Below are 20,168 nucleotides of genomic sequence, written 5' to 3' on the forward strand. Positions count from 1 at the left end.
TTTTTGTTGAATTAAATGAGTGAAATTACCCTACTAGTGCTCTGCGGCCATTTGTTTCTGGGGTCTCTACATTCCAAATACAGGATCAGACTGCAGAAATGGAAGTAAAGGTTTTTGACTGGGCTTTCTTCCAGTCATTGATTATTAGCCATCTCTGAGACTGTATTCCTTTTAAGAAAAAAAATGCATTACGGTGTCTTGTCATCTCATTTCAGTAGTATTTTTAGTGGGGGTGGAAATGACATGTAGTGGTTTCTTTAACATGTGTAACCTTTTATTTTAAACATTTGTAGCTCATTGACTCTGGTGCTGCTATTGTATGATTAAGTAATGTATGATTATAGTAAGCCCAGTTTATTCAGAAATGTTGAGGATTTATTCTTATCCTGGAAAATTAATATGATAAAATTGTGACTTTGTAGTTTTTTTTTTCCCTTCTCCCATGTGATGGTATCTGTGCTCTTAGTGACTGTAATAAGCACATCTGTGAAGCAGTTTCAATCAATATTGCCCGTAATTGTCACTAACTTGTTTTACAGGTATGATCCAAAAGGTTATTTCCTCTTTCTTAGGACAGAGAGTAAAATGGTTTTTTGCTAGTGGGTTCTTCTTTCTGTTTTTAAAGTTGATTTTCTTCCTCAGCAGCTTCTGTTTTATTTTCTTCCTCAGATCTCACTGTATGCACTGTGCTTCCTTTGCCACGGAAGGAGCTAATAAAGAGAGGGAAAAGGAGAAGTTGTTTCTGTAACAGCAGAGATAGGGAAAGTGAATAGTTGCTGTTACTTTTTAGTCCAGGATTTATTTGTGATGGCATGATAGGTCCACATCAGCATAGTGTAATGAACTACTGCGTCCACCGTGGAGATGTGGTAATTGGGAAGGTTGCTACTCAGTTGCAATTGTAAGTGAAATAAGTTTGCTTTAATCGCTTCCATTATCCCTTCTGAAGTTGGTTTGGCTTTACTCCCCTGAGGAGCAGCAGAAAACCAGAGGGGTTTTCTTTAGCATTCATATAGTGGTGGTTATCCTCCTTTGTCTGATCCAGCTTTTAGAGGGAGATAAAGCTTCCCCCCCAATAGATTTGGAATTATTTGTTAACAATAGAGGAATGTGAAAGCTCAAGAACCCTGAGATCTTTTCAAATTCTGAATGTAGGGCACCTAATGTTTCAGATGCTTGTGTCCTATGGTTTTTATTTTCTCACTTTCTGAATTAGCTTGGTCCCTAATTTTGGATCTCGTAATCTCCAGCTCTTTCTCCACATCACTAATTTACAATGGTTTTGGCTTCCGGTTTTAGTGGTTTTTTTTCTTGTCATAGTTTAAGTCTGCTCATCATTTTGCATGCTATCAGGGGAACTTTCTCCTCCTTTTCCTTTTCTATTCTGGCACTCACAGGAAAATAAGTGAAAATATTGGAAAAAGGAACTGTAATCTTACTTCTTGTGCCTATCGACAGAGAAGTTAGGAGAATTTTTGGGATACCTTCCAAAACAGGTGTGGAATTCTAAGAAAATTTAAGAGTGCATCTTCAACGAGCAGTCTTTGCTGAAAACTGAAGCTGAGAGGGTATTTTCCAAATCTTCAGAAGGGGGAGTTGGGCATTTTCATAGGATAGGCTGAGAAAGATACTACTTCGTTCACTTTTGTTTCCCAGATTTCCTCAGAGAAACATGCCCTTTTCCTGCTCCTTTTCTTTTCTTTTCTTTTTTTTTTTTTTTCCCCTTTAAATATTCAGCTCAAAGTAAATGTGAGGAAGGGAGAAGAGTTCTAGGTTAAGCATCTTAAGTTTCTGAGAGCTGGGCATGTGAAAGTGTAAGTCCATTTCAGGGAAGTTTCTGGGCCATCCTCTCTGTGGGTACACTAGAAAATCGTGGGTCTGTTAACTGTCAGTGGTTAATGAACTTTTATTTGGGGCCTAGAATGAATACACAAAAAAGACAAATTGCCCTTACTTCTGGGATGTGACAGATGTCACAATCTCAAAGTAACCTGCACTAGATGGTTGGCTGCTTAAGTGAGCTTGCTGCTTTGCTCCCAAAGGTACACATCACAACTATGCGTAATGGCTCAAGTATGGATCAGAGCATCTTAAGACACAGAACTAGAGACTTTGAAATTATCTCAATAAACTTATTTAATCAATAATCCTTTCTTTCAGAGAAAGAACTTATCCTAACTATAGTAAATTATATTGGACATATAACCAAAGAAGATTTCCATAACTTAGGAAGACCCTTATGCTCTTTTTACATTTTTTCAGGCCACTTCCTGAAGTGGTTTCTTAATCCAGAAGTAATTGAGATGTTGAATGCCAGAGCAGCTCTTGTGAAGACCAGAGTGCAGATATTATAGATTTCTACTGCTTATCTGCAAACCTAGTAATGGGTGGGTGCCTTGTGGTGAAACCTCTCACCCCTTAGGAATCAGTCACTTATGTAAAGTATAGACAGCGCTTTTGACAATATGTCAATGTATTGCTAAATTCCTCCAAAATAAGCTTCCTCTGGTGATGATGACATATATATACACTCACACACAGTGTGTTTTAAAAGTTCTCTTAGCTCATTTTTTGAAGTTCAATTTATACCTTACCATACTGTGTATTGTAGGGGTTTGGTTTTTTTAAGATCCAACATTAAAGTAGCAAGTTTTACAAATCTGTGATCAGTTGGGTTATGTTTTCTGCATTTGCTTTCTCAAGGTGATTTGTATTACCTTTAATATCAGTGGTAATTAAAAAGAGAATAATAAAACATCTGGAGATCATGATATTGCATGGTTTAAGCAGCATGCTTCCAGAAAAAGGAAATCGTATTCTTACTGCAGTACTGTAGTTCTCTAATCAATAGAAACTGTGGATACATGAAAACCGATTAACATATTTTATGTAATTATCAAAACACCTTTTGGTGATAAGATCCTTCAGACTGGTTCCTACCCACTGGGTCAAAGGTAAAATCACACACAAAATATCACACAAACTGTTTGGGTGCTGAAATTATTCTCTTCTCCTAATCTCATAACTTAAGAAAAAGATATAAAAGGAAAAGCCAGCACATCCAGAACAAAACCAAATAATTCTGAAGAGAATATGTTGCTCATCCTTGGGACTCACTGCAACAGGAAATTGCTGTTGCCGGTAGGTTTAGAAAAAGTGAGCCAAATGCATCCCTCAAGATGTTGTAGACAGAGAGGGGTTTGGTATTGTGGTGTAAGATGCCAATGCAAAGTAGGGACTCTGCTTCCAAAGCCGTCACAGTAATGTAAATTTAAGAGTCTTGCAAAATTAAAAATGTGAAAGAACCATGCTAGTAAAAGTTTTTTCCATCTAAATGTTCTTGTTTGTCACTTAAAAGCTGTTTTAATTCCTTGTTACTTCTAGGCAAAATGGGTAAAAATCTAATATTCTTCTCATTCAATCTAACTGAGGATTTTTGGGGTGGGGGTGGAGGGTAGTAGCAAGGAGGAAGAATTTACAGCCAGAGGGAAAATTCCTTCTAACACGTGACTCAGCTAGAGGAACAAAGGAGTCATAGTTGCAAGTAATCTAGTATTTAGCCCAATTAAATTCTATACTTTTTGTATTTTCCTCTTGCTTCAGTAAGAGTGTCTTCCTGTAGACTTACGTGATATACCTGTAGTCTGAAAGGCAGTTGCATGATTTTCCGCAGTGCTGCATGCTGAGACGTCTGCATCAATGTTTCGGTCTAGGAATAAATGTTTTCTGCCTTCAAGCTGAAGCTTATTTAGCTTGGCTTATCTGGTGCTGCTGTAGCAACCATCAGTCTCCAGGCAACTGAGGCACATTGACCTCTTCGTTGAACTGAGTGTAGCACTACTTCAATTTAGCTGCCTGAGACAATAGTAATGGTGTTGAATGTGAAAAATGTGAAATTTTCTAGTCTGTGTGCAATGGAAAAAAAATATTTAGATGAAACCAAATATTTAGGTTTGACTTGAAAAAGATTTTGAGTTTATGTGGTGTATGCTTTGTTACAATCTGCAAAGTTCATTGCTGAGACAGTGTCCTTATAGATCTTGTATAAAATGTTGAGAATCTTGCAAGCATTTTTACACAGCAGTAATTCTGCTACTGTAGGTGCTTATTTCATCACTTAAATAGCAAAGACTATTAAAGTTTATTTAGAAAGTTAAAATATCAGTGTTTTTGAATAAGTGGCTGATTCTTCATCTATAATTTCAAAAATAGTAATAATAATCTTGGAAGTAGGTAGTTTTCTCTAAGATCCATTATTTGCCGTGTTACGAGTCTGGCTTTCTTTGGAATGCTCACCTGAAGAAAACAGATTATTATTTGGGTATAGTGGGTATGTTTCCTAATCGAGTAATTCTTTTTGCTAGTCAATATAAGAGTGAAATTGTGATTCCTGATATATAGGTTAATGTTCTTAAAGAAAAAAAATTACTGGGCAAGATATTGCTTCGATTGTCTCTGTAGAGCATGTACAGGTTAAGTGCTATGAAGACAGAGGTAGATGGAAAGGACGGAGGAACAAACTTGAGGTAAAAGGGGTTTGTGTTGAAATGATAGCTCTGTTTTCAGTTAGGTTTGTGGGGGGGAGGTGGAGGAATCACAGGGTGTTATCTATGTAAAACCTCTTTAAAAAAAAAACCAACCCAAAAACCCAACCAACCACCTAGGAAAGGCCTCTTAATGAGGTAGCTTTCTAGTAAGTTTTGCACAAGCGGGGTGTTTTGTGTCTAATTCGTAAATAAATAGATTTTAATTGGTTAGAATTTTATATAATATCTAGCTTAGTTAACATGGAAGAGATGAGTAAACTGGTAGTACGGTTGAGGTTACAGCTTTTTCACATTATTGCAAGATAGGCCTTCTACCCATGTGGTTTTTAATGACTTCATGTGCCCTTGTTGTACACTGGGCAGAGATATAAATTAGTTTCTGTAGGTGTGCCATTAAATTTTCATTTTGCCTTTCAAATCCCACTGTGTTTCCCAGTTGCACTCATTCATGCTCTTCTTGGAAAATACCTGAGTGCCGCTGTTTGAAGGTTAGGTGGTTTCATTTAATTAAAGGATTTATTTGTGCATTTAATCAAAACAATTGATTCTCAAAGACAGTATTTGATTATTTGCTTGTTCATAAGCAAGAGTCTTCATTACAGCTAGAGGTTGAAAGTATTTATTTTTGCTAGTAACATAAAAAGTACTAATGATGCGAATAATGTATCCATAGGATGATTTTACGTGTCACGTATACAGTTCTCCTGACAGATTTTAATTATAATAATTTGTACATTTGTAATTAATGCTTTTTGATGGAAAAGTAGCTTTTTTCTTCTAAGATATCACAAACCTTTTCTTCTGATTTCGTTTTAGCTTTTCCAGAGTCCTAATTAAGCTTTTCCATTAATTCTTTTATTTCAGCCAATGAAAGCATTTATTGTGAAATTGCACCTTGATTATCTGTTTAAGAACTTCAACTCTGAGGACTTCAGAGTGCTTGGATGGTAGTGGTGGCAATACGGGATGCGTTATCTTTTCAATGCCAGCATTGAAAAGTGATGATGTGTAGCAGTGAGTCCCCCAGTTCCCCTAAGTGAGGTTAAAGATGGTACCAGAAGTACTGAAAGAACAAAAGGTAGCAATAGGACATTGTTCCTGTGGTACTGAGTACCCCAGAACAGCCAGCTGTTACATTCTCCCCATAGTGTAAGTGGCCATAAAACTTCTACGGATAAAAATCACTTTTCTTCACTTGTCCAAGTTAAACTAGGAAACATAAGGCTGGGTTGCTTTGCTGCTATCTCTTGATAGGCAGCTCTTGTCACTTCTCCAGAAAAGCAATTAATTTACTTATATGTATATTATCAATTTTGGATGACCATTATGTACATAGTGTTAGTATGTGTGAATATCTAAGCTCATTTAATTGCAATGCAGGTTTTAATTTTGCTGTTATTTTCAATAGTATGTTGTTCAGATAAAAGCTGGATGCCATTGACCTAAAATACATCAGCTTAAGGTGACTTCTAGATGAAGTATGCTGATGTCAATATTTGGTCCAGTGCTTGAATTTCCTTCCATGTTTCATGAAGCTGGGCAATTGCATGGGAAGCATTAGTAACATCTTCTCAGAAGCGTAGCAGAATTGCTTGAAGAAAATTTGGCCTTAAACTTATCTGCATCAATTTTTTTTATGCTGTTTTCAGTAGTAGTTGGCTGTAAGTGGTGGTAGTTGGTGACAATCGAGTGTTTTTGATTGCTTTACTTAGTGTTAATAGGAACAAGAGGTAGTTTGGCACTTTCTATCACAGCATCGTGCTGTGATGGAGATCCTAGACTGGTAAATGGTATGACCCCAATCACATTAATGTGTTTCTCATACTTCAAGGGATATAAACAGTGTAGGACTGATGATGTGTTTTTATTTTGAATAAATAAAAATAAACTTTGAAATTACTGTCAACAGAATTACCTACTTGGCTGAAGCAGGTAATTAGGTGATGTGTTGCTAATTGTAAAACATCATCTATAATGTAACACAAAGCTACAATATGGCAATGACTATTTTTAAAGCAGAGAGGGAAAGGGATGTTGATTGGGCATAATAAGAAGCCGTCTTGGAATTGGTTGTTCTGCCCAGCCTCCTTGTCCTATGGTGAAAGGAGGAGAGTTCAGTAATGGTTTAACTACAATTAAATCCCTCCTCTTTTTTTCTGGAAACTCAACTGTAGGCATTTCAGCATTAGCCTAAACAATGGTTTTGAATATGTTAAGCTTCTAACAATTAGGGAGCAGTTTGGGGCATTGAATAATGTGGAATGATGCAATTGAACCTGACAGCTTCAACAGTCAGCCTACTCATGGGACCCAAAAGTTGTTCACACTTGGTTTCATCTCTCATCACACGCGGAGTATTAAAACCTTACTGGTGTGGAGCTGAGGCAGAAATGAGGCCTGTTACCAGAAAATATTTCATACCATAAATCTTGAAGGGGACAAGGGAATAAGCATGCTCAAGGGTTCTCAAATTTTTGAGACCTAATCTAATGCAAACAGCTAAGTATTGTCTCATATTCCAGCCCCCACTCCCACCCTCCACTCCCGCCCTTTTTTTTTTTTTTTTTTTTTTGCATAATTATCATGCACAATTCTTTCCCTTCCCCCCCCCCCCCCCCCCCTCCCCCCCCGCCCTTTTTTTTTTTTTTTTTTTGCTTAAAGAACATGTAACTTTTGAAATGAAGAAACTGTTTTCCCTGGAAATTTAAGTGAATGTCCAGTTATAGTTGCCAACTTGGGAAACTTTACAGTTGTACTGTTAGAGTAAAATTCTTTCTTGGAGTGATGAGAACATACAAAACTATATTAAATATTTCAGAGGAGATTTATGTATACGAGCTAAATTTAGTTAACTTGCAAGTCTCGATTTTTAATTAGAAGAATGCATGTACACTTTCTTTTTTGCTGTAGAGGAAGTGTTTTTAAGCATCAATCAAATATCAATCATTTATTCTTATTGCACTCAGGCATTCCGTGAATTACGGTGTATCTTCCTTCTGTGCTGCTCTGCTGCTTATTGCTTTACTGATTTATTGAACATGCCGTAAATGAAAGCAGTGTGTTCTATACCTCTAGATGGGCTTAAATCCTTTTGCTAAAATCTTTTCAGAAAATTTTGCTGTCCTTTCAGAATAAATACTTAGCAGCCTCTTTATTTCATTAGTTCACGAATTTTGATCGTGTATTGTGTTGGCTGTTTAAATAGCATCAGCTGAAATAAAGAATACTACAACTTTAAAAGTTACGCATTTTAGAACGTGCTTCAGTTCTGTGACCTTAATATGTATTGACAGGATGATTGCGCATTTTTAATAAATGCTTGCTACGGCTTGTTTCGACTGTGAGTGAAACATGTAGCTCCTATTTCACCTTTAAATAATGTAGCACTCCTCCACCTCCTTTACTTTCCTGTCAGATGAAGTTGTCTCATACATAATAAAGCTTCACAAATCGTTGTTCTTGTCATTATACATTGCCATTTTAGAAAAAGTATTTTTAAAGTTTTTTATTTACCTCCAGCTTACTTGAACAATTTTATTAATGTGACTTTTTCCCTTGAGGATTGCATAGGATACATGATGGCGCTAGAACTTCTGTAGTTCCAACTTGTTGTAGGACACCTTTACTATTATTTTTAAGTATAAACAGGGGTTAAGTTTAGGGTGAACCATCACTTGTGAAAAAACTCAAGTTCTTAGATACTGTTTAAATCATGCTAACTCTTTTGATCTGTTTCATCAACTCACTTGGCAAACATTGTTTAATTCCTTTGATGTCTTTTGTTTTGTGATGTGATAGTTTCTCAACAGACTTCAGCAACTCCTTTCAAGATAGTTAGCTACTTTTAGAAAGTTCTTAAAGCTATTTGGGCACGTTTCAGGCATATAAACATGTATTCTCCTTGCTGATTATAGCTGTCCTGCCATCATAAATTAACACATAATTGCTATTGCAGAGTTTTAAGCAGCCTTGCAGAGAATTGCTTAGAGTAAGTAGAGCAGCTTCTGTGTAAAATGTTAGCAGTACACTCTACTAGAATTAAGAGAAATTTTTAATAGAATTTATATTTATATAGAATCTGTTATTTACAGAAATATTCTAAAATTCAACCGAAATAAGACCGGTGTTTGTAGCTTAAAAGAAAAAGCACAAGCTATATTGGTATAATTTAGAACACTGACCAGTTTATTCAAATAATGTGTATATAGATTTTTGTATTGCTAGTCTTGTCTCTTAGATAGGGAAGCAAATAATGGTTGAATCTTGCAATGTTCCATTCTCTGAGGTTTCTTCAGTGAAGGGATTTGACAAAAAACCCCTTGTTTTTGACATTTATTTTGTTTTTGAGAGGAAAACACCTGAAGGTTGCTGGTGAGTGATAACAGTTGAGTTGGAATCACGCTATAGGCATTTATTAAAGAAAATAGCAGGAGCTGTGCAGTATTGCTGCCTTTGTTGGGAAGTGTCACAGTACTAAGACATACTGTATTTCTGTAAGCTGTTATACCTAGATAGGTGGAAATGCCCTAAAATTATTTTTAAGGCTTATAACTAATTCAGATTAATTCTACCAAAGACATCCAGTTCTTAAAAAAAAAAAAAAGCTAGATTTGAAGTGAAACTGTGATTCCATGTCCAGCAATCTTGCACATACCTTTAAACTGAAAAGTGACAGAACCTTATTATTGTAAGTAATTACTTGTGGCTTTTTCTAACTTTGAGACAGTAGAAGAATATAAGTATCAGGCACAATTTCTCACCAGTATATAGTAAATAGAGCATCATTGAAAACAGTTGTGTGAATTCATAAAAGTCCATTCATCAAGTTTAATATGTTGGCTGAAAGCCAAAACTTAATGGTAGTGTGTGATTCTTTCCAGAGACATAGTTTATACTCTGTAATATTTTGCTGTAATAACCAGTATGTTTCCTCTGTCTCTTGTGTGCAGTTATACATGTCAAAATGACTCAAAAATTGAGTTCCTTACTGTTCACCTTCTTTTCTCATTTTTCAAAAAAAGTTTCCTTTGTAAAGGTTGTTTGCAGTTTTTAAAACCAGTGATCACACAGGTTGCGTATCTCTGATTCCACACACCACCCCCTCCCCCAGCCCCGCAATCTTTTCTTCTGAAATAACTTTTTTATCAAGTAGGAAGATGTCTTTTTAATAAGTAGCCATGCCTTTTTTCTTTCATTGCCTGTCTCTGCAACTCGGCATTTGACACAAATCTTTTCTTCGAAAGGGAAAAAGCATAAGCAGCCAAGGAAGAAGGTATTTTTATTGCGTTGGATTATGCAAGATTTTGGCCAGCCTCCTTCGCTTCATCTGTTTAAGGGTTCATTTTCGCTTGTTTGGCACAAGTCCCAGCAGAGACCTTCAGAATTGTGGTTAGCAACATGAATGAACACAAACTTTGGGAGCTCTTCAATAAGTGGAGCTGGCCAGCTGCCAAAAATACAGTTCCTTATATGGGGTCAGGGCAAAGCTGTGATTCCGCGAGCCCCCTATTGTATAGAAAACATACTTGTAATGGCTGTTTGCGTTCTTTAAAATAAAAACAAAACAAAACAAAAAAACACCAGGCTTCCAAGTCTATCAAAATAGGAAGTAACAAAATAGTGTGCAGGTTTTACTAATGACAGAGTCGAGCAAAGGAAATATGGCTCTGTGTAGTTAAACTATAGCGCTGAAAGTTGGACCTTTTGACCTCCACAGCCGGCTTGTGATGTAAGGAACCCAGGCATTTGTGAGACATCTGTTGTCTACCTGCCCTTATTTTGTAAATGGTTTAATAAGATTAAATAATTAGTAGGATAACCACATGGTCGCCGTGCTACGAAGTCCTAGCACTGAGGGCATACTTCAGGATGGCAAAGAAGTCTATCCATCCTGCAACACGGTAGCTGTTTTAAAATGCAATTTAGATATTTTTAATATTTGCTACAGTAATTTTTTTATTAAAAGGATTTTTTTATTAATAGATCTTAACAACAAGTAAAACACACTTTAAAACACGATGTATTTGCAAAGTACTGCAATTCTATTTCTACACTCAGAAATGGAAAAAATATTTTTTCTTTTAAATATATTAAGTTTTTAGAAAACTTTCAGCGTAATTCTTTTTTTTTTTTACATTAGGAAGGCTTCTTTAAAATATGTTTAGCATTTCTCCCCCTTTTAAGAAAGACAAAAAAAGAAAGGATTCAAGTTTCAATTGGTTTCTTGCAGGCAAACACCCTACCTGGATCTTCTCTCAGTCTGCCTCCATCCCACATGTACGGCAATAGGCTGAATCCAAATTCGGCAATGGCAGCACTTATAGCTCAGTCTGAGAACAGCCAAGCAGGTAAGCTTCTGCTGCTGCTGACAAACACGCCACTTCGCAGACTGTTAAATTGTTATTTTCGAACTCTGCTCAGCATTTGGTTATTAAATGTCTGTATAAAGTTGTTACGTGTTGGAAGTAAATTCTCAGTAGTCCTGCAGGACAGCGTGGGTTTTCTTCCTTTTTTTAGTGTCTGAAATGTAAATGTTGAAGCAGAGCCATCAGCAGGCATGAATTCAACAATGTCTCCTGTGACTTCTTTGATTGATGTGTTCAGTTTGGAGCTCTTTGCAGCCAGAGTAACACAGCTCTGGGTTTTTCCGTGAATAGTTTAAACCTTTATTTGCAATGTCTCCTGTGACTTCTGTGATTGATGTGTTCAGTTTGGAGCTCTTTGCAGCCAGAGTAACACAGCTCTGGGTTTTTCCGTGAATAGTTTAAACCTTTATTTGCATAATTCATGAAATTGCATTACATACAACTTCATGTGAAAGAGATCCCGTCAGAGAACTTCTGCAGCATTTAATAATCCTGTGAATATTTACCAATTGGCAATTTGTACTGTTGGCTCTCCTCTGCAGTTTTAATGAGCCGCTGGCTTTGCTTTGTTTCATTCCCTCCGTAAGGATTTGTTGACATGTCGTAGTAGTCATGCCTGTTTGGGGGAAGGGAATGAGTTTAGCAGTTTACCAAGAATGGATCAGTCATGTCTTTGCCCTCCAAGAGGTCAGAGGTCGCTTGACTCAGAATAGGGGGAGGGCAACCTTGAAGGGGGCAGATAGGGTTATTTTATTGAGAGGCCATAGGGAAAATAACCCTTTTGAGTCCTTCCAAGCAAAACGTTTTCGTATATTTAATGAGGCCTTTTTTGTTTGTTTTACTCCCTTTTTAGCAAGGGACTTTTCTGTGCTTCTGCTAATAAATAGGAATTAGCGAGTTCTATGCTTTCATGAAGTTTTCAGTAAATTTGCAGAATAGTGTGTGCTTGTTAGAAGGCAGTGGTTAAGTTTAAGCTGTTTTATATTTTATGACTTGTTTTGGGATGCAAAGTGTTAAAAAAATACGGAGCATCAGGATTTGCTGTGATAAGCATACAGATTAGCTGTCCACAGCTGTGATTCATTACTTTCACCGTACAAATTAAAAGTGGCTGAGGGGAGGGTTCTGCAAATGCAAACCACGCTTCTGTGCTGTAAAACTGAAAGGAATGAAAGAAGTGAACATAATCCATGGCCTGGTACAGCCTCAGAAATGTGTAAGGACAACACCTTACATGCTACAGTTCAGCAATCCTAAACTAGTTATGTATTCACTCTTCGGCAGTAACTACAGATAGAAGTTGAGATTTAAGGTATTTTTAAAATATCTACATCATCTTTAAAACTCTTATCTAAAAGAGTTGATTTATCAGCTGTGAAATATTTACACTGCAGATCAAGATCTCGGAGATAATAGCCGCAGCCTCGCTGGCAGAGGAGGTTCACCCAGAGGAAGTCTCTCACCACGGTAAGCGTTATTTACATTGGAGAGTGCAGGCAGAGGAAATGTTTTACGATTTGGGAACTTCATTATCTTTTTACTAGTAATACCTAAGTGTTTTAAAAGCATATATATGTGTTTATATATGTGTGTATGTATACACATACGTATACATACATTTATTTTACATAGATATATCAATCTAAAAAAAAACCTACCTAATATGTCCAGAGAGCTAAAAATGTGCTGAAATTTACTTTTATATCGACTGAAATTAGGTTTACATTTGAAGGGCTTAAGAAATGGAGACTTGCTTTAGAGGGATTTATCTGTCATTTAATCCACTGCTTATCTCCTCAGTTTTGTTATCTTAATTGTGTTTTTAGTCATATTTGCAAAAATACCAAAATCCCATAGACTTAACAAGATGGTGTGAGGAGTTAAATATCAGTCAAAGTTTAAAAGAAAAAGAATGCTTCCTTTTCCCTCACAACTTCAAAATATGCAACAATTCTCCGTGGGGCTAAAAATAAAGTACTTTTTTTGTTCTACTGCAGTGTACTTTTACTACAGAGGTTGGAGACAAGAATGCTGTTGGAATTGTGTAACATTATTTTGTGTTTAAAATACGTGCTGTTAAAATGTCAGTGTTGTGTTTTAAATACTTCAGTAACAGTTTCCATGTATTTTAGGTGAATCTTTGCTTCTAAAAGGCTTCCTCTTCCATACTGGATCCCATATGAATTAGATTTTATGGTATTATTACTGTATTTTTTTACTTAGGGACTAACCATGGGGATTTTATCTTGAAAAGCATTTTAGGGTAGCTGAAACCTGGTAGTTACACAGATACAGCATGGTAACAATGAATTTGATTGTAACAGCATGTGTTTATTCCAGTAATTTATAATATCTCCAAATTAGATAATTTAATGTACATGCCTGGTGGTGTTGATCTTGTGTTATGTTCCTTAATTAATCAAAAGACTACTAGTTGAATGTTATGAGAATATCCGTTATAATACTTAGGTGTTACTAGTCATGAACTGGCTTTTAAACTTTCCAATACATGTTGCTCCTAAAACAATAAATAAGAGAATTTACAAGTTAGTTTAGACTGTGTTCTCAGCATACATACATATATTTACATTAGCATACAGGTCTTTATATAAATAAGGAACATGTCTGTACATGTACAGACAAGTAAGCGAAATGCTCAACTATAAGAAAATTACATAGTCCTTTTGTGCGTATGTGTTGTAATCACAAGTTTTAGTGCTGCCTTAGTTAACACACAAAGGCCTGGTCTTTGTACAGTTTGCTGTAGGCTGTAGTTGTGTTCAGGCTGTCTTTAGGTACGATATTTGGGAAGCCAGACTTCTTCAGTACGGTGCTTCTACAGAGCATGTGTTCAGGGTCTATACAGTCCAGTGCTTAGAACATGGTCAAATTTCAGCTAGTTTTGATGGGGCTGGCAAAGGAGAACTGTAGGATACAACAGCCACCCCAGTCCACGGTTGCAGAGATTCCTTCAGCATATGGAAGCTGTACTACTTCACAAATTGCAGATAGCTTTTGCTTGGCAGTAGAGTCGTTCACAAACAAGTCAGAAAAGGGGGGAGGGGAGAAAGCACTGCTGCAGTTCCAGAACTGAAAGATGGAAAAACTCAGTCTAAAATACCTAGCATGGAAAAAATGTAAAAAACTTACCCATCAACTAAACTCTGTAACAGCAGATTTCATCCCTGGTTTGTGTGATAAGAAAAATCACTTGTATGTTGATGTTTCTAAAATGTTTAGGTAACTCCCCACCTTCCCCAGTTAACTAAATCAGTAAATCTGGTAACTTAAAATAAGGTTTATAGTGAATAAAAAGCAAACTTCAAAACTCTGCTACCTGAAAACTTTGCAACTCTGAATGTTACCTGCTTTATCTATTGAAACTATTTTTCTGCAAGTTCCAACTCTATTCCCTTTGAAGCTTATGAGATACATAAATAACACAGTTCTCCAAAAGAACCGTATAATTTTCAAATAGTTGCTTAAAATAAAAACAGTTGCAGAAACAGTTGTTTGCTTTTGATGATGCAGCCGTTTGCAGCTCTGCAGAGATGTGACTCGTGAGCTGTATGGTCATTTCAAATTCATACTGTTATATCTTTGTACCCCTGTATAACCGCAGTGTTTGATGTTTAAGCTGTCACATTTAAATTTAATATATATGAGAAATACAAATATACCTGGTGAGCTGTGTCCATTTTGCAAAGGAATTGTTTCTTTTCCCAAGGTAGCACTTAAATTTCTTTTACCCGATACTTAACCTTAGATTTAAAAATGTGTGATGTAATACCGGCACTTAAATATGTATGTATGCCTACATCTAAATGCAGTATTGCTTACAATTAATACTGTAAAAGTATGAATAACTGTACCCCAGACTTAAACAAAAAACAGTTCTGAAAGCGATCAAGATATGAAACACGAAACAAGGGATTCCCATCTCGGTGACAGCATTGGACCTGTGCATACAGCAGGTTTATAATCCTCTTGGAAAGTACGATCAAATACTATTGGGAATAAGGATTCAGCCCTAGTACGCAGGAGCTGTATCACGTCTGGATAAGGCAGGGTTCAGCTGGAAGAGCATGTTGCTATAATGCTGTGATTCGTGGATATCTAGATTTTTTTTTTCTCTTCTGTACAGGCTTCCAGTGAAGGATTGCAGAGGTTATACAGTCAGGTGTTGCTTTGTTTCTACCTTCCTGAAACTGATAGGAGACAGTCCTAAGCCCATTTTGTTGGTGATTTAAAATTGAAATAGTGCAATCTGCTAGAGCAGCATTGTGCACCCTTCAAAAGCATACATACAGAGAAAGAAGTTGCTGAGGGGTTTGTGTGGTGGTTTTCTGTATTTGTTTTCTGGTTTCAGTTTTGTGTTTTGTTTTTTTAAAGTGCTTTGTTTGTGTGGATTGTAGTACATCTGTTCAGAATGCTTCTGCATAAACCTTCCTTCTTATCACTTCAGCATGTAGTGTAACACCTATTTTTAAGGCTGGTTTTGCCATGCCTGCGCTGAACTGTTAAATGCTGTTGAGTTGTCATCTCTTGTCAAAACCCACTACCTTGGTTACCCATTCATCAGGGCTTTTTGTTTTAACACGTGTTCTCTTCTTTCATCCTGTATGCAAAAGAGGAATTATTTATAAATACTTACACAGCTCTTAAGTCACCTACTTACAACCTTTTCTCGTAAAAGTTGCTTTGCTCTGGTGCCTACAAAATGCTTGGCAGTCATTAGGTAGCTAATGCGCTGTGACCACTGCTTATTACACTCATCATAATTAACACTGATTTCCTGAGTTCTCTATGTTGTCCTGTGCTGGGACCATGGTGGTCTTGTTGGTAGGTTTGCGCTACATGTAAAAAAACTGTATGGCTGTGGTCCTGTGATGGAATATTCTTCCATAAGAGTCTTCCATATGTAGTCTTATATAAGAATGGTATGGAAGAATGTAAATCTGAGCTCACTGGAGCTGTTTTAGAAAAAAAACATCAACAAAACAAAGAAAAACACCAGCCAACTTTTAGTGGGCTTTGGTCCTGTATGAGGAATGGGAACATGCACACGAGGCCAGAATCCTGAGTCAGAAATACACTGAACATCTGGTTTTGCTCACAGATTAAATTTTGTCCCATCCAATGCAAAAGAAGCCTCCTCACAGGACCTGAGGGGTACCCAGCTTCCTTTTGGCTGTGTGGTGAATGTTTAGTTTTCTTCTGAATCAGAAAAGATGCGGCAAAAGGATTATTCTTTGAACGATGCGTGATCATGAGTAAAAAAAGGAAGCTTATTATGTGTGCACAGGACAGAAGAGGATAACTTTAACTGTCATTGTGTCCTTTGAGAAATAATATTTTTCACGTAGTCCCTCAAAATTCTGGTTTGACATGATTGTTTTTAGAACAAATTGGGCAGTGGAATTATCTGTGGGCTTTCTACCTGGAAGTACCATTGCTGTGCTGATTTTAATAAATGGTTTTTATTTTCCCAATTTTCTCTGGGAAAGGTTTGAAGTTTTGGGGTTTTTTTAATTTAATTTTCTTAAAGGTGCTCTGTGTGTCCATATGCAGTGGTTTCTGGCTGTAGAAGTGTGTGTTGTATAATTTAATACAGTGCTGTTGGTCAGTTAGGCATTATGTTAGTCTGTACGCAAGAGGTTACGTGCTTTCTCGGTATAAATTCTCACGCTGTGAAATATTACATCCTTACTGGAAGCATTGGTAGTGAGAACCAGGAGTTCTTGGTGGTTTTGATGAATTAGCTTAGTCTTGGCAATGTAAGTTATGCTAGGTGCTAAGGGCTGATACAAGGTAAGAACTAGCCTTTTACTAATATATTTCCTTGCATCGTTTTCTTTAAACAATAAATTGCAATATTTTCAACAGATCCCCTGTAAGCAGCTTGCAGATTCGCTATGACCAATCAGGGAACGGTTGTGGGGAAAATTTGCCCCCGGTAGCAGCCAGCATAGAACAGCTTCTGGAGAGGCAGTGGAGTGAAGGACAACAGTTTTTATTAGAGCAAGGCACCCCTAGTGACAGTAAGTACTCGCATTCTGTTTATTACTGCTTTTGTTAACTGTGTTGTTCAGAGCTGCCATTCAGGGCTTGCCCAAGAATTTCTAAAAAACTTATTTCCTGCTGTGAATAGAAATATAACTGTAGTGTGTAACCGTAACATACTTCTTAATGCAGCACATGGCTTCAGTAGATTACAAAAGAGTTCTCTATAGTTCTCTACATATTTATGGATGGGGAAATTGTGTCATGCAAGAGGAAGTGACTTGCAGATCCAGCTGGTGGGTTGCGGAATTTGGAAATGAATTCTGAACTTTTAGATCCACTACTGTAAATCGTATAGCACAGTTCCCCAGTTTACTTTATATTGCGTGATGTAAACTGGAATAATTTTTTATTGTTTTCATTTTTTAATTCTAAACTGCCTGCTTCTGCTGCTATTTTAAAAAGATATTTACAGAAGTTAGGCAGGTGTCCTGCTGGGTTTTCATATCTTTATTATGTTCTGTGTTTCTCATGAAATTCTAGAAGCAAGCAAATCAGTATTTTCTGAAATTACATTTCACAGAGTGGAATAGTCCCACGAACGAGTATGTTAAAAGCATAAGTGATGAGCAGATCACTTGAATCTCCATATTCAGTGACAGACCAGTATCAAAGACAATAATGATTGAATACATTTAATATATATATTTTTTTTAATACCAGGTTAGGGGTTATGTTATATTTTATTGAACATACTATTCTTCTCGTTTGCAGCGTAGAGTGGTATCTAGTTGGTATTTTTATGAATGGTATCCTGACAAAAATGCTAATTGTGAGGAAATTCATGCCGGGATAATCCTTTAAACATGATAGCTGGAGGACAGGTTTAGCTGAGTCTTACTGCATCTCATTTGGGCTCACTGAGGGTTCCTTTGTATGTTCTTGAAGAGGAGGGATAAAAGCTAAATCCTTGGGAAATGACCAGATGTGCCTATACCAGTAGACTTATGTCTGTAGTAGGCCCAGAGGTCATGTTAAACAAATACAATTTAGAATTAAAAAAAAAAGGCTATCCCTGTGGCTTTACAGTCACACTCTAGTACTAGTTGGAAAATACAAGTTCTGAAACCAAACCGGAATTTGAGAAAACCACGCTTGGTAAAAATCAGGTTAGTACAGAAGAAGATGCCCTTTTTCTGCAAAAAAAGGGGTGGTAACTGCAGTGCTCACACAGTGCTCCCTGCTGGGTGATCTGCAGATCGCTGCTCAAAGCAAATGAGAGCTCCGGCTCCCAGCGAGGAGTGTCGTGGTAATTTTTACATAACCGTTATTGGTTGGCTGCATTGTTAGTTGAATGCATATTAGCCAAACTTTTTCTGGTTTGATAATGCCGAAAATTTCCAATACTGCAGCTGAAGATGTTTTTCCTTAATATGCAATTAACCTGTGCTATTAAATACTACTATTTTTATATTCTGGTTTGGGGATAAGTTACCAAGTACTGCTCTTTGCTTAAAATGCATGTCAGCCCTAATGATGTGACTTGATCTGTATTCAAGCCAGGGTGTAGATACCTTGCAAAATTACTATCACATGTTGTGTACTTTTCCCTGCACTCCAAATTACACAAAATTGATCCTAAACCTCTCCACTTAAAGTCAAATTTCTGTAATGTATCTCTCTAATCTAATCTAATAATTTTATTTATATTTCCACATATGACTTAATGCTAGTCTTAACTTGTAATACAGAAATTTTAAAAAGTGAAGATGTTACTTATTTTTTGAATGTGGTTGGGAAAGATAACGTGCATTTTTACCTTAGTTCTAGGAATGCTTAAATCATTACACCAACTTCAAGTTGAAAATAGGCGGTTAGAAGAACAGATAAAGAATCTGACCGCTAAGAAGGAGCGGCTTCAGCTACTTAATGCACAGCTTTCGGTGCCCTTTCCGACAATAAGTTCAAATCCTAGCCCTTCTCATCAAGTACATGCTTTTCCAGTACAAGCAGGTAAGCAGAGTATTGAAGTGTCAAAGGAATTTGAACATGTATTTATATGAAATATCTATTTCATCCACAGATGCTACTGATGAGGGATGCATATACCCGCAGGATGAATATAGACAAAGTATTTGCTGATGTGTTTAAATGTTTAAAAGTCAATTGGGAGATTTATATTAACCATTTCTACTCGTTTCAGCGCAGTTTCTTTTTTACTTCAATCTGGAGCACGTCTGTTTGAATCTATTGATTCACTATTTTACTATTCAGGAATGATTTTAAGGCTGACTTGTAAATTTTCTATGTTTACCTTTGATATTATTTTGAAATAATTATTCTGAATCTTTTTACATGTTCCAGAAATTTAACCACTGTGTGTTTTGGTTTTTTTTTTTTTTTTTAATACTTACTTTAGCACCTAGCACTGAGTCCTTGAACAGCAGTAAAAGCCCTCATCTAGGCAACAGTTTTTTACCGGATAATTCTCTTCCTGTATTAAATCAGGTAATTTTTATTTGTTTCTTCTAAACTTAAACTTGTTACAAGTTAACTCCTTATAGTCCTTGCATTGTGCCGTTAGGTGAAATTTTATGCAGCTGAGGGGGTTTTGTTTGTTTTTACACCAGGAGATAACCTCCAGTGGACAAAGCACCAGCAGTTCATCAGCTCTTTCCACTCCACCACCTGCTGGGCAGAGTCCAGCTCAGCAAGGCTCAGGAGTCACAGGAGTTCAACAGGTCAATGGTGTGACAGTGGGGGCACTAGCTAGTGGTATGCAGACTGTAACCTCCACCATTCCTGCAGTGCCTGGTGTGGGTGGAATAATTGGAGCGCTGCCAGCCAGCCAGCTGGCAATCAATGGAATTGTAGGGGCTTTAAATGGGGTAATTCAGACCCCAGCAACAATATCACAGAACCCTTCTCCTCTCACTCATGCAACGGTGCCACACAATGCAACACATCCTCTGCCAACCACGCTAAATAACAGGTAAGAATTGGCTGATTTTATGTTTTTCCTGATAGTGCCTGCTGTTCTTCACTTGAGCTATATTTTTTAATTGTCGCGTTCAAAAGGTACTGCTTCTTCCTTAGCCTGTAATTGTCAAACTAGGTTCTGCTCCTGGCCTGTGAATGACAGTAAGAAGGCATTTAATGGAAGCATGAATAGTCAAGTTAAGATGTTTTCTGTTTAGCTTCTGGGAATCCTAGTGTCCATTTATTCCCTTTTTTTTTTAAATCAAGTCACATT

General features: G+C 36.9%; 1 protein-coding gene across 1 annotated transcript in view; it reads left to right on the forward strand.

Moving 5' to 3' along the window:
* The window catches only part of MLLT10 (myeloid/lymphoid or mixed-lineage leukemia (trithorax homolog, Drosophila); translocated to, 10), a gene marked incomplete at its 3' end in the record, with an annotated part of 54,166 nt that extends 34,259 nt beyond the window's left edge, over positions 1 to 19,907 (forward strand). Inside the window, exons 4-9 of the mRNA XM_010139010.1 lie at positions 10,777 to 10,894; positions 12,307 to 12,379; positions 16,799 to 16,953; positions 18,740 to 18,928; positions 19,335 to 19,423; positions 19,546 to 19,907. Coding sequence (XP_010137312.1) covers positions 10,777 to 10,894; positions 12,307 to 12,379; positions 16,799 to 16,953; positions 18,740 to 18,928; positions 19,335 to 19,423; positions 19,546 to 19,907 — 986 coding nt within the window. The remainder of the gene's footprint in view (positions 1 to 10,776; positions 10,895 to 12,306; positions 12,380 to 16,798; positions 16,954 to 18,739; positions 18,929 to 19,334; positions 19,424 to 19,545) is intronic.
* Between the last annotated feature and the right edge of the window lie 261 nt (positions 19,908 to 20,168).

Source organism: Buceros rhinoceros, unplaced genomic scaffold (assembly GCF_000710305.1).
Source record: "Buceros rhinoceros silvestris isolate BGI_N320 unplaced genomic scaffold, ASM71030v1 scaffold21046, whole genome shotgun sequence".
Taxonomy (NCBI): Eukaryota; Metazoa; Chordata; class Aves; order Bucerotiformes; family Bucerotidae; genus Buceros; species Buceros rhinoceros.